Source organism: Mycteria americana (genome assembly GCF_035582795.1).
Source record: "Mycteria americana isolate JAX WOST 10 ecotype Jacksonville Zoo and Gardens chromosome W unlocalized genomic scaffold, USCA_MyAme_1.0 Scaffold_33, whole genome shotgun sequence".
Taxonomy (NCBI): domain Eukaryota; kingdom Metazoa; phylum Chordata; class Aves; order Ciconiiformes; family Ciconiidae; genus Mycteria; species Mycteria americana.
The window spans coordinates 1,278,140-1,291,572 of NW_027445439.1; the positions used below are offsets into that span (position 1 = coordinate 1,278,140).

At 45.5% G+C, this 13,433-nt stretch overlaps 1 protein-coding gene across 7 annotated transcripts in view; it reads left to right on the forward strand.

Moving 5' to 3' along the window:
• The first annotated feature begins 5,640 nt into the window (after positions 1-5,640).
• Positions 5,641-13,433, forward strand: part of LOC142403079 (protein Hook homolog 3-like) — a 131,847-nt gene continuing 124,054 nt past the window's right edge. The window contains exon 1 of one of the 7 annotated variants that reach the window (XM_075489233.1): positions 5,641-6,118. Coding sequence is in view for 6 of the 7 variants with exons in the window: in XM_075489229.1 (XP_075345344.1) it covers positions 6,062-6,118 (57 nt within the window). In the remaining variant the exon portion in view is untranslated. The remainder of the gene's footprint in view (positions 6,119-13,433) is intronic. The other 6 variants (XM_075489229.1, XM_075489234.1, XM_075489228.1 and 3 more) reach the window with 6 other exon arrangements.

Sequence of the window (13,433 nt, forward strand, 5' to 3'; positions counted from 1 at the left end):
ACACCTCCCAACCATGGGGGTCCCTTTTTCACTACTTTCCTCTGCATTTCTTCCATAATTTGTTGGTGGTCTGGACTGGGGTCGGGATTGAGTCCATATACCACTTGCATTACTGCTCTTTCTCTCAGTAAGCATATATACCCTCTTCGGGGTTCTGCCATTGGCTCTGGTCCTGCTGTCCTAGCAAATCTTCCTTTTGTGGGTACTGGGCCCCCACTCGCAGCATCAGTGCCTCCCACAAGTTTCCCCCACAATGAATTACCCCATCCATAGTGGCGTCCCCTGCCAGGGCTCTTAACTGATGCCCTTTGCCCCCTCTAAGTTTCACCCCTCTGGCTCTGCTGTCCCAGCACCACAACAACCATGCGATCACTCCTTCATATTTGCCACCTGTGGTCCCCTGCCCAGATTGCACAATTCTGGCAGGGTGTAGGGATAAGTGGTGATGTGTTGCTGGGGCTGCCTGAGCTCTGCAGCAGCAGCCAGATTGCCTTGTCCCACCCTACCCAGTTGCACGCCTTGGTCAACCACTGGTGTGGCCCCATCTGACCCCTCTGCCTTTTGTTCTTCTTAATAACTGTGACATGGGCTGTTCCCCTCATCCTCGGAGGGGGAGGAGGAAGACCAGATGTCCCAATCCCAGTGCTCCGGCCCTTTGGTGAGCCAGCTCCACCACTGCACTCTTTGCATTTTGCTGCACTATATCCTGATCTTGCTGGGCAGTTCTCAGAACTTCTCTTGACAACCCATTACTATGTTCTAATACACTTGCTTTGTTTTCCAAATCATACATCTCTTTCTCCAGTTTCCATACTTTTTCACTACAACCCAGCATGCAAATGTACAACCCTACATTCAAGCAGTGTGTTTCTCCCTTCTCCCCTTATATGTGCTCAACCCTTTCTGTAATTGGTCTCCCAATACCCTAGGATTCTCTGCCCTCACCTTCTCATAATCCCTGCAATAGGATCATGCATTCAGGTCAAACATCATGCTAAGGGGACCCATTCATCCTCCCATCTGGGGGTTCTTCTTTCTCATTCTCTAATGAGAGCTAATGCAATTTGATTGCATTTTGATTTAATATGCAATTTGCAATATGCAAATATGCAATAAATGCAATTTGATTTAATAGAACAAATTTAAATTTGACAAACTGAGCTATAGTCATATTGATAATTCCTATCAATATTATATTCTCACCTTAAAAGTGCATATACCAGAGCAGCAATGAAAGTGAAACTCAGCACAACTACCATCAACACTTGGTAATTTATTCCTTCTATAACTGAATCATTATGTAACTTCAAACTGTTAACTTCTGCTTGGTGACTAGCCATTCCACGCCTAAAATGTAATAATACTGTGTCGGGTTGACCTTGGCTAGCCTCCAGGTGCCCACCAAGCCGCTCTATCACTCCCCCTCCATCAACAGGACAGGGGAAAAAAATGCAATGAAAAGCTCGTGGGTGGAGATAAGGACAGGGAGATTACTTACCAATTACCATCATGGACAAAACAGACTCAGCTTGGGGAAATTAATTTCATTTATTGCCAATTAAACAGAGTAGGACAGTGAGAAATAAGAACAAATCTAAAAACACCTTCGCCCCACCTCTCCCTTCTTCCTAGGCTCAACTTCACTCCCAACTCTTCTACCTCCTTCCCCCAAGCGGCACAGGGGGCTGGGGAATGGGGGTTGTGGTCAGGTCATAATGCTTCATCTCTGCCACTCATTCCTCCTCGCACTCTTCCCCTTCTCCAGCATGGGGTCCCACCCATGGGACACAGTCCTTCACAAACTTCTCCAACGTGGGTCCTTCCCACAGGCTGCAGTTCTTCAAGAACTGCTCCAGCATGGGTCCTTTCCATGGGGTGCAGTCCTACAAGAACAGACTGCTTCAGTGTGGGTCCCCCATGGGGTCACAGGTCCTGTCAGGAGCCTGCTCCTGTGTGGGCTCTCCACGGGCTGCAGCTTCCTTCAGGCACATCCACCTGCTCCAGCACGGGGTCCTCCACAGGCTGCAGGGTGGATATCTGCTCCACCATGGTCTTACATGGGCTGCAGGGGGACAACCTGAGTCACCATGGTCTTTACCACAGACTGCAGGGGAATCTCTGCTCTGGATCCTGGAGCACCTCCTCCCCCTCCTTCTTCACTCACCTTGGTGTCCGCATGGTTGCTTCTCTCACATTTTCTCACTCCTCTTTCCCAGCTGCTGCACAGTGTTTTTTACCCTTTCTTAAATATGTTATCACAGCTACCAACATTGCTGATGATTGATTGGCTCAGCTTTGGCCAGCGGTGGGTCTGTCTTGGAGCCGGCTGGAACTGGCTCTGTTGGAAATGGGGGCAGCTTTTGGTGTCTTCTCACTGAAGCCACCCCTGCAGCCCACCTTGCTACCAAAACCTTGCCACGTAAACCCAATACAGATATACACAGAAATATATATGCATATTTCATATTTAGACACACTAAATATTGAGACTACAGATTAATCACTGCTTGGGGGAAAAAGGGGGGTCAAAGCAAGTGTAATAGTCTGAATTTTATTAAATAGAGAGCTTGCTGCAGAGGACTGCACATTATTTTCACACAACAGCAATTCTTTAGATCATAGCCCCGTCATTTAAGACCTTTTAAATCAGTCAGATACCTTAATCTGGGGATTTTAAACATATATCTTACTTGGGCATGAGAGGCTTATCAATTTGATGTGTTTTAAGTGCAGTCTGTTTATATGGAGTGTAATAAAACCATTTTATCAGGAGTATTAGCTAGTACAGACCCCCTCATTGCAGTTAGGCTGAGAGCATACTTTTGAGAAACCTAATTTACATCACTTACACAGAAAAAACCCCCACCAGTATTTGCATTTCAGTTACCCTTAGAGCAATAAGAAGCCAGTTGGATAAATAGGAGCTATGTCATGCATTTTATCTGCCTGTTCTATACATTTTATATCCTTCAGCTGGAAAAATGGGCAAAGCTTTGAAGGAAGAACACACACCCACAAACACCAGCTTTGGGGAAGATACAGACACTCCAGCCTCCCCCCAGCAGCTGGCACCAGGCACATGGGCTTGTGACAGGTGTTGCACAGGCAGGACTTGGGATGGCCTAGCCCATCAAGAAGGAACTACCTTTGGGGTGCTCTCGAAGGATAGAATTCCTGGGTATTTCACGGCTCGAGTCATTGCACTGTGTAGGTTGACTGCTGTGACAGGCTGTGGCCTGGCAGTTCACACACACACCACCCCCCCCCCCAATTCTGTTGAGCAAGCTGACACCACAGACTCACACAAGCAGAGATAAGTGAAAAATGCAAGTCTGTACAAGCTCAAGGATTACAATAGGTGATAAGAACTAACGGAATAGCCAACAAAGGGAAGGACCTTGAATATTCGATTGTAATTGGAACATGAGCTGAGCAGGAGCTCATCAGTACTAGATTCACGCCTGATTGGTTTGAAAGGGCCAAGCATGGGGCGTAAGAAAGGAATAAAGAAAAAAAGCTACATACTCTCTGTGTGGACTTGGACTCACTGTCAGCTGGCCTGTGGACTAACAACCCACCCATCAGCAGGGATGCCCCTGATGCCAACTGCTAGGGAAGATGCGATTCGACCTGGCGCAGTTCCCATTCCGGGGGAAACTAATACCAGAGGGGTGGCTCATAGGACATGGGCGATAGCGATAATTCATGCACCCTTGTTATTTGAAATAAGGCCTTAAAGCATTGATCAACTGTAAATATATATCTAGTTGCAGTAGAGAAGAACTAAATAAACTTTTTACTTTTTTTTACTTTTTCTTACTTTTTCACTTGGCATACATTTCTTCTGAGTGATTGCTTGGTTAGTCCTGGAATAGGAAAGAAATCCCGGATGCTCCTCTGTTGGGGCATCACAGCTTGTGACCCATGGCCCCACTCCAGCTGCTGGCACCAAGACCCTCACTTGCTTCACTCACCCTGGCCCCCTAGGAGCTGCACCTGGGACACACACTGGTCTCGTTCCAGTGGCTGGAGTCGAGACCCTCACCTGCTCCAGTTGCCAGCTCCATCACCCCCAGTCTGAATTCAATTGCTGGCCCTGAATGCACTTGCGCCAGTCCCCCCCCTCCAGTAGCTGGCATCCCAGACACACACTCCTAAGACCCAAGGACACACACACCTAAGACCCATGGCCCCTCAAATTACTGATGCTGAGACCCCCATCCTCTCCAGTTGCTGGCCCTAAGACTCCCACTCACTCCAGCTGCTGACACCACAGGCCATGGGGCACCTACACCCCCAGTCTGACTCCAGTTGCTGGCACCAAATCCACTCACGCCCATCTCACCAGTAGCTGGCACTTAGTCCTTGCAGCATACGTACACATGGGGTAGACAGAGAGATAGCTAAGAAAGGGCTTAATAAGAAAATAGTACAGACTGCAGTGATCAGGCACAGGGCTCGTCAGACAAGTGCACTGACCAGCCATGGTTTACATGCGACTGGCGCTTTTATATCCCCTCGTCTCTATTTCCCCCCTTTGTTCCTCCCCTACCCCCTTCCCCTAAAAATTCCTTAATAAGTTTTGCATAGTCCCACAGGACCCCCTCGAATATCCCATCAATCAGTGATTGAAGACTTTTGGGTTTTGGCATTGTGTCTGTTATCCCTTGTCTATCAGGTTTGTGTCTCTGTGTGATCTTTATTGCTTCCCCCTTTACTTATTATCTATCTGCTTTGGCATTGAAAAGGTCCTTGTTTGGATAACCTCAATAAAACAGATGCTCTCATCTTCCACATACCCTTACACACACCCCACCCCACCCCCATTTTGAAAAGCAAACATGATCTAATGGTGGATAAGCAGGATCTTACTAGGAGAAAGTTAATGTCCTTTTTCAGATGAGAAAAAAAAATCTCCTTTTAAGGGCTACTCCTTCCACATGTCAAACTATATTACTTACTAGTAAGTGAATTTTTTTGGGTGCAGTATCCTCACAAAACCACATTATTGAAGTTGGAGATTACTGGAAGTTAGATTATAGCACAGATTCCCTCCTAACCCTATGAGCAACCTGTCAGAGACCCACTAAATCAGTTCCTACTTATGCATTCAGACTGTAGGACTACAGCAAAGGTGAGATATAAGGCAAGTGAAGTCAACCTGTGGAAGACTTCTTCAGAGGACTTCTAGCCCTCTTAAGGAACTTACTTTTTAATCAACAAAAATTGCCATTGCAAACTCTATAAAAGAAAAAGTAACCATAGCATCATCTTTGCTAAGGCATGTGCTCCAATATCAGTTAAATATCACTAGTGACCTCCTAAGGTCTCTTATGCAGAATATATGCATGCAATAAGATAAGTATCTCAGCTGAAATGCGCATACAGACACAAGCAGCGCACCTTTCGCACTTGTCAACACAAGGGTGCCCAGGCCATATCGGCACAGTGTGGCGAGTAGAGTGCTCTATGCGATCCACCTTTAGGGGCCTCCCTGAGGAGCCTAGACCCCTTGCATTTCCCCGCAGAGCTGAAGTCCACCAGCGCTCAGAGACTGCCTGGGGACAGGATGTTGGTGCTCCGGGACACCAATCCCACAAGGGCCCCCTCAGAGCAATGCGAGTGCCCCCACAGTAGCAGGGCTTGCCCGGAACGGCAGACAAACCTACCCCCGAAACCGGAAAAAAAAGAAACGGCGCATGCCCAAGGAAAGGGTTTCCTAGTAAACGGAGAAAAAGACAGATTTACCCTCCGAACGAACTAGCGGACAATACCACATCCCGAGCCACCAACTCCCCTTTTCCTAAATACCAAAAGGAAAGTAACCCTCTCTCTGTGGAGTACTGCAATAACTGAATTGCTAGTTTTAGCCCCTCCTTCGTTAGCGTGACGTATAGCAGTGACGGAGGCGGAACCAGCGGGCAGATTTTGGTAGGTCGTAGTGACGTATCTGCACTGCAGCCTGACTTGAGACGGGGTGAAAAGGCGACGAGTACCACTTTGGCTACTGATCTAGCCTATAACAGTTACCTTAGTGGCTGCAGGATCACTGTGCTCTACTATGTTCAACGTGGAAAGCCTAGAACGGGCCGAGCTTGGGGAGAGCCTCCTTACATGGGTGAGTACCTGGGCCCAGTAGGCCGCCTCGCCTGGAGCAAGGTAGTCTGGCTGGAAGCATCCGTTGCGGTGCGCGTCTGTCCGCCCTCTCCGGTCTTCCTCTCCGCGGTTCTACGGGTGGCTCCGGGGTCTCTGTCCGTCACCGCAGTCCCTGCGTCCCAGGACACACCCTCGCTTTCGGATGGGTTTGAGTCCTTCTGGGGTCGGCGGAGCTGCCCCGCCTGACCAAAGCCCCGGGGCGGGATGGGGAGTCGTAACCTCCGTACGTAGAGGTCTCCATAGCCTTAACTCTGCTTCTGCCGGGAAAAACAAAGGAGCTTGCTCCCCGCGCGCGCCTGCACAGGAGTAAGCAGGTTTCAGTGTGTCGGAGAGTCTGGTGTGTATTTCCTTCCTGTCGCGTGCCTGGACTTGGTGGGCAAGTTGTTATCCATTGCTTTGATTGTGTGTCCCCAGCCTCTCATGTCTTGTGCCTGCCCTGTTCGTGGCTGCAAAGTTCTTGTGCTGTGTTTCCTAACCGTTGCCTGCATTCGACCTGGACTGCATGCATCAGCAGCTTCGTGGTGTGCTTTTACTCACAGAACAGCCAGAACTTACCGGACATTAAACCTGTGTTTGCAGCTACTCTGCATTTTGAGACATGGAACATACCTGTGTAACTGTAACATAATTGTGAAACTGCCATTTCATTAACAGTTGACTTGCTGGTTTAGCTGACTAGAATCATTGGCTTCCCAAACACACATTAAGAAAATTGCTAAGTAAATATCTACTATATGAAATTGTGGAACATTTCTGTTTATTCTCAATAATAAATCATTTGGCTTTTAGAAATTTAGCCTGTAAAAGGTGGGAGCTGGAGTAAGCTGTGAAGTTCATGAAAATTATTGGGGGTATGAAAATGGTGTGAAAATCGAAGTGGATAAGGAAGGGACATCCAATACCTGTTAAAAGGGAGTGGGTACCTTGGAATGTACACAAGACTGAATTTTATGGGAAGAGATGTTTATATTATGCCCTAGCTGCACCAGGGTCTCTCTTTCCTTTGCATTCCTGCTAATTCTTGTGTCTTAACCAAGGTTGTTATTTGTCCTCCTTTTTGCTCTCTATGATTTTTTTCCCTCTCCTCCCCCGCAGATGTTGGAGAAGACATGAGAGTACTGCTTAGCTTCATGAGGAAGCATACGTGTGTATGAACTCTGGGAAAGAAAAGCCAAGTGAGAGGCTTGTTTTAAGACTGGTGCAAGGAAGGAAGGTTTACAAGAGGGTGATAGAAAGAGATCTGTTGCTATGTGTTGCTAGCATCCATGTGCTCCTGCTTTAGTTGTTTTATGTATGCTTCCCGATTCCCCCCACCTCCCCCTCCAGTCCCAAATTGCTTCTTGGCTCTTTTCAAATAACCTACAAATTAACTCTTGCTGTGCTTCCCATCATCTGCATGCAACCAATATCCTTGTGAGCTATTGCAATTATTTATTTTTCTCTTGTATCATAGTGGTCTGTTAAGAGTGATCTGATTTCTTGATCCTACTTCTTATCCAATTTTAGGTTTAATTAAAATATCTTTGTATGTTAGAGCAAAGCTGCTATATGAAAGTCTGTGTCAATAATTCTTAAAGAGATTTTAGAGATTTCTAGAAATAGCCTGAGTTATTTAAAATATGCTGTTCCAATTTGGTTTTAAACTCATTTAAATAAAATTTCAGAGATGCTAAAAATATTTCATAACATTAAAGTATTTGCTAACTAGCTAGAGGACTAACAAAATGCATAGTTAGAGGCAAAGGCCTCTTTGGGGGAGGGGAGGCTTCTCTCTACAGCTAAATATTATATGAAACAATGCCCTATATATTCTAAAGGACTGTTGTCTTGCTCAACTTCTGTGTGTGCTCAGGTCCAGTAGAAGTTGGGATAGTGCTGATAAAATATGAAGTAAAATAAAATAATGGTTCTTGTTTGTGGAGGGGATGAGGACCAGTATATCTAGATGAAATCTGCTTGTGAACTGTTAGGAAAAATTTTTTTTTCCTTTTTTGTTTTCCTTGCGTGGCACTGAAAAGTATTGGAACCAACTAGTGATTGTCCCTGCCGTGTTTCAAATTTGAAGATTAGGCAATCAATTTGTTCAGTGGTAAACTTTATTGTTACTTTTGAACTTTTTTTACAAATCTGAACCATTAAAAAAATCACCTTGGGACAAGGAACAGGAAAAAATGGGAAAGTTTGTGAAAGGGTTAAATCCCTGACTAAGACCTTACTGTGAGTTTCACTTGCATCCTTGTTCTCTTTTGTTCTCTTCCCCTGCAAAGATAGTTTTAGTTACCTGCTGAGCAGAGTTCATGATAGGACATTTCCTGTAACTTCTTACCTGATAAGAGTAAACAGGCCTTGAGCAAGCTCCTTAGGCTTCCTAATTAAATCACTGATAACAGGAACTCAGGACGATTGTGCCGAAGATAAGCACCAAAGAACTAGCTTAAATCGACCCCCTTGTAACATTCCGAGGCTGAAGGACTGATGAGCTCACTCAATGACTATATATGGACAAAGGAAGCCCAAAGTTCAACTAGCGGACAACGTGAGGAAGACTATGGAAGACCACCGGGAGGGTGAAAAGACCCTAACCCTAATTTTACTGCGCATGCTTGGACTATGTAAATGAATTCCGGGAACTCATCACCATAAAACGGCCCTTTTCAGGAAATCTGATGAATATGTATGATTTTTCTGTATGTGAACTGATGTGTTGTGCTAACCTGGTGGAGCACTTGTGGCGGAGCAATCCCCAGTGCTGCCCAGCACTGCAATAAAGAATACCTGCTTAATAGTCATCCCGACTATTGAGTCCTGATTTCGGCTTTTCACGGCAACATTTGAAATGTTAATTCTGCTCTATGGCATTGTCCATCTGTAGGAATTATGTACTTGGACATGTGATCATTCTTAAGCAATAGTAAGTATTTACACTCCTTGATCATGAAATTGAATCTGTGCAGATGGATTCTTGTCCATCTCTGTAGGAGCGGTCCATAGAGATGGACCAAGCAGTATCCCTGAAGTCTATCATCCCACAGACCATTTATTTAAATATTCCAACTAATCTATGCCCTTTTTTCCCCCATTCTTTGCATGCTGACCTAGCTTCTTCTGGTTTTGGTTAGCAGAAATATTTTAAAATAATGCTTAAATGGCATTAGAATTAGTCAACACAGTTGTGTTGACTTAGGTGAATGTGTGGGGTTTTTTTGCTAATTTGGCCATTTCAATATTTTTGTGTGAATGTGGCTTTGAAAATGGCTCAGTTCGATTTTTAAAAAAAAAAAAAAAGGTGATTCAGAATTGGCTTTTGTTCTGTCCCTACCTGGATTTAAAAACTGTTTTGGCTGAGCTGGTTTTACACTTGATTGGCTGGGATGCATCTCCCCTTAAATTGCAAGACATGAAACTTGCAAAAGAGACCTTGAGGTTTTTTTAGTCTCAAGTGAAATGGGTAATATATACTAATATACTAATATATAATAAATAAAACTTTTCTTTGTCTGGCTCTTAGACTGGAATCTGGCTTTGTCTGGCTCAAGAATCATAATGATTCTTGGGAAACTGCTCATTTAGATGGCAAAAGAGCTGTTACAACTTAGAAAAGACTGGTCATCTGAGATCTACTGTGCTGGAAAAATTGTTTGTTCTTAAGAACTGGTTTAACCTCCTGGATTGCTTGTAAAAGCAATTCACATCCATAATGAAGTACTTGACAACTGTTTTGTCAATGGTTTGAAGAGATGAGGCTTTGCAAAGAGAACTGAGAAACTATTCAACCTAAACTGTGTTCCTGGCATTGATGTAGGTGACCTGAAATTGCTCCTCTCTGACAACCTGTGCTTTTGATGGATGAGAATATCCCTCAAGTCTCATATATTGCATGCCTGAGATTACTATATTTGATATCTTTAAACCAGATCAAGCCACTTTACCTATAAATGTTTTGGTTTTATTTTTTAATACTCCCCTCACCATTTTTGGTTATGTTAAAGTTTATTATTTGAGTTCTGTTATAGTCTCAACCATTCTGTGATTCTATTAACATCTTCATTAATAATCTGGCTGATAGGGCAGAGTGTACCCTCAACAAGTTTGCTGATGACACAAAAGTGGGAGGAATGGCTGATATGCCGGAGGGTCATGCTGCCATCCAGAGGGACTTCGACAAGCTGGAGAAATGGGCTGACAGGAACCTCATGCAGTTCAACAAGGGGAAGTGCAAAGTCCTGCCCCTGGGGAGGAACAACCCCATGCACCGATATATGCTGGGGGCCACACAGCTGGAAAGCAGCTTGGCAGAAAAGGACCTGGGGGTCCTGGTGGACACCAGGTTGAACATGAGCCAGCAATGTGCCCTTGCTGCAAAGAGGGCAAGCGGTATCCTGGGGTGCATTAGGAGGAGTGTTGCCAGCAGGTCGAGGGAGGTAATCCTTCCCCTCTACTCAGCACTGGTGAGGCCACACCTGGAGTCCTGTGTCTAGTTCTGGGCTCCCTAGTAAAAGAGAGACATAGAGCTACTGGAGAGAGTCCAATGAAGGGCCATGAAGATGATCAAGGGACTGGAGCACCCCTCCTATGAGGCAAGGCTGAGAGAGCTGGGACTGTTTAGCCTAGAGAAGAGAAGGCTCAGGGGGGATCTTATTGATATATATGAATACCTGAAGGGAGGGTGCAGAAAGGACAGAGCCAGGCTCTTTTCAGTGGTGCCCAGTGACACGACAAGAGGCAATGGGCACAAGCAGAAAAACAGGAGGTTCCATCTGAACATCAGGAAAAACTTACTTTGGGGACGACCGAGCACCTGAAGGGGTTGCCCAGAGTGGTTGTGGAGTCTCCCTCCTTGGAGATATTCAAAAGACGTCTGGACATGGTCCTGGGCAGCCAGCCCTAGGTGACCCTGCTTGAGAAGGGGAGTTGGACAAGATGACCTCCAGAGGTCCCTTCCAACCTCAACCATTCTATGATTGTATTATGGCATTGCTTGATCTCATTTATCTCTTGTATTTAGAGCATTGTTGTATATGTTCCTGAATAACTTTTTTTCAGGGTTTTAAACACCTGAGAGAGCTTTATTTCCTGCTGTTTCAGAAGATTGCCATGATGGTTCTTAAGGCAGCCAGGGCAGCAGGAAATGAAGTGAAAATGAGCAAGGGATTGGAGCCCAACTACTAACATATCAGATTTCATTGTTCTAAGCCTTAGCAGTTCTCCTGATTTTGGCTGGGATAGAGTTAATTTTCTTCCTAGTAGCTGGTATAGTGCTGTGTTTTGGATTTTAGTATGAGAATAATGTTGATAACACGCTGATGTTTTAGTTGTTGCTAAGTGGTGTTTACACTGGTCAAGGACTTTTCAGCTTCCCATGCTCTGCCAGGTGCAAAAGAAGCTGGGAGGGGGCACAGCCAGGATAGTTGATCCCAACTGGCCAAAGGGCTATTCCATACCATATGATGTCATGCTCAGTATATAAACTGGGGGGGGGAGTTGGCCGGGGATTAGCGATTGCTGCTCGTTGGACTGGCTGGGTGTCGGTTGGCAGGTGGTGAGCGATTGCATCACTTGTTTTTTTTCCCCTTGGATTTTGTTCCTCTCTCTCTCTCTTGTTGTTTTCCTTTTCATTACAATTTATTATTAAATTTTTGTTCTACTTATTAAACTGTTCTTATCTCAACCCATGCGTTTTCTTACTTTTGCTCTTCTGATTCTCACCCCCATCACAACGGGTGGGGGAGGGTGAGCGAGCAGCTGTGTGGTGCTTACATGCTGAACTGAAGCTAAACCACGACGCCCTTTTTGGCACCCAATGTGGGGCTCGAAGGGTTTGAGATAATAACAGATTAACCAGAGCATATTAAGGAATTTAGATCTGTTAATAGTTGCGGGTCACAATATTGATTCATCTGTTCTCGATATTGGTTTACCTGATCTGCACCATGCTCAGTTTTTTGCTGTACATGTATAAGATTGGTGTTGGTTTTTGCAGTTTGCTGTGCTCTGCAGTGATTAGTGATGTTTTGCCTGGGAGATTTGTTATTAAAACAGTGACCTTGAGCTTAATTTGGTATCTGAGTTTCGTACTGAAGCCATTACTGTATGCCGGGTACCACCTCGTAGAGACAATTAGCAATTATACTTCTTCCTCTGAGAGGTTTTTAATGGAGGAAATACAGAATGGCACCTTCGCTACCTTCTTCTATGATGTTTCCTCCTTCATTACCATAACTTTTCAGTATCTTGAACATCCTTCGGTAGTTAAGATACATCTATTGGTATTGCTTGGGAACATTGTTTCAGTTTTTGTCTCAGGTTAGTAAGCAATTTAAGAACATCATCCAGAGATCCGCCCCAAGGCCGGATAGTTATGAGTGGCACGGTGTGTGGGACAGTATGGGCAAATGCCTAGGACAGTGGGCACCTCCAATGTTTTGGAACCTCACCCCTGAACAAGTGCAGAATCCTGAAAAATTAGTAGAATATTTGGAAAAAGTATGCTGTCACCCTGGCAATTCCAGAGAGACACAAATCACTGCAATGTGCTGGGCCCTGGCCCATGCCTACCAAGCCCTGTTCAACACTATTCAGAATCTTCAAGGGGAAGAGAAGGTCTCTGGATCTGACGACAAAGTGACAGGCACTGCGGCTACTCCAACCCCCGTGACAGGCACCGCAGCTACTCCAACCCCCCCTGCGACAGATACTGCGGTAGCTCCATTCCCCACGACAGGCACTGCGGCTGAAACAGGGAACCAACTCATGCCTGTATCAGTTGCCCCTACACACAAGAAGAAATCTTGGAAGCGAAAGTCAGCTCCTTTAGAAAGGGAGGATGAAAAAGCAGGGCCATCACAAAGAGAGGAGGAGGAAGAGGAAGAACTCATAAACGAGACGGAAACCACCTGATCCCTATCCCTGAGTGAGCTGCAAGATATGCGAAAAGATTTCAGCTGTCATCCAGGCGACCACATTGTCACCTGGCTGCTCCAATGCTCAGATAACAGGGCCAGTAGCATGGAATTAGAGGGTAAGGAAGCCAAGCAGCTGGGATCCCTTTCTAGGGAAGGGGGCATTGACAAAGTGATTGGAAAAGGGGCACAACCCTCAGCCTCTGGAAGCGACTGCTGTCAGGTATGAAGGAAAGATATCCCTTCAAGGAAGATGTTATATATCGCCCAGGCAAATGCACCACCATGGAGAGAGGTATCCAGTACCTGAGGGAATGAGCTGTGCTGGAGGTGATTTATGGTGACCTGAACAACGAGCAGTTATCCAAAGATCCACAT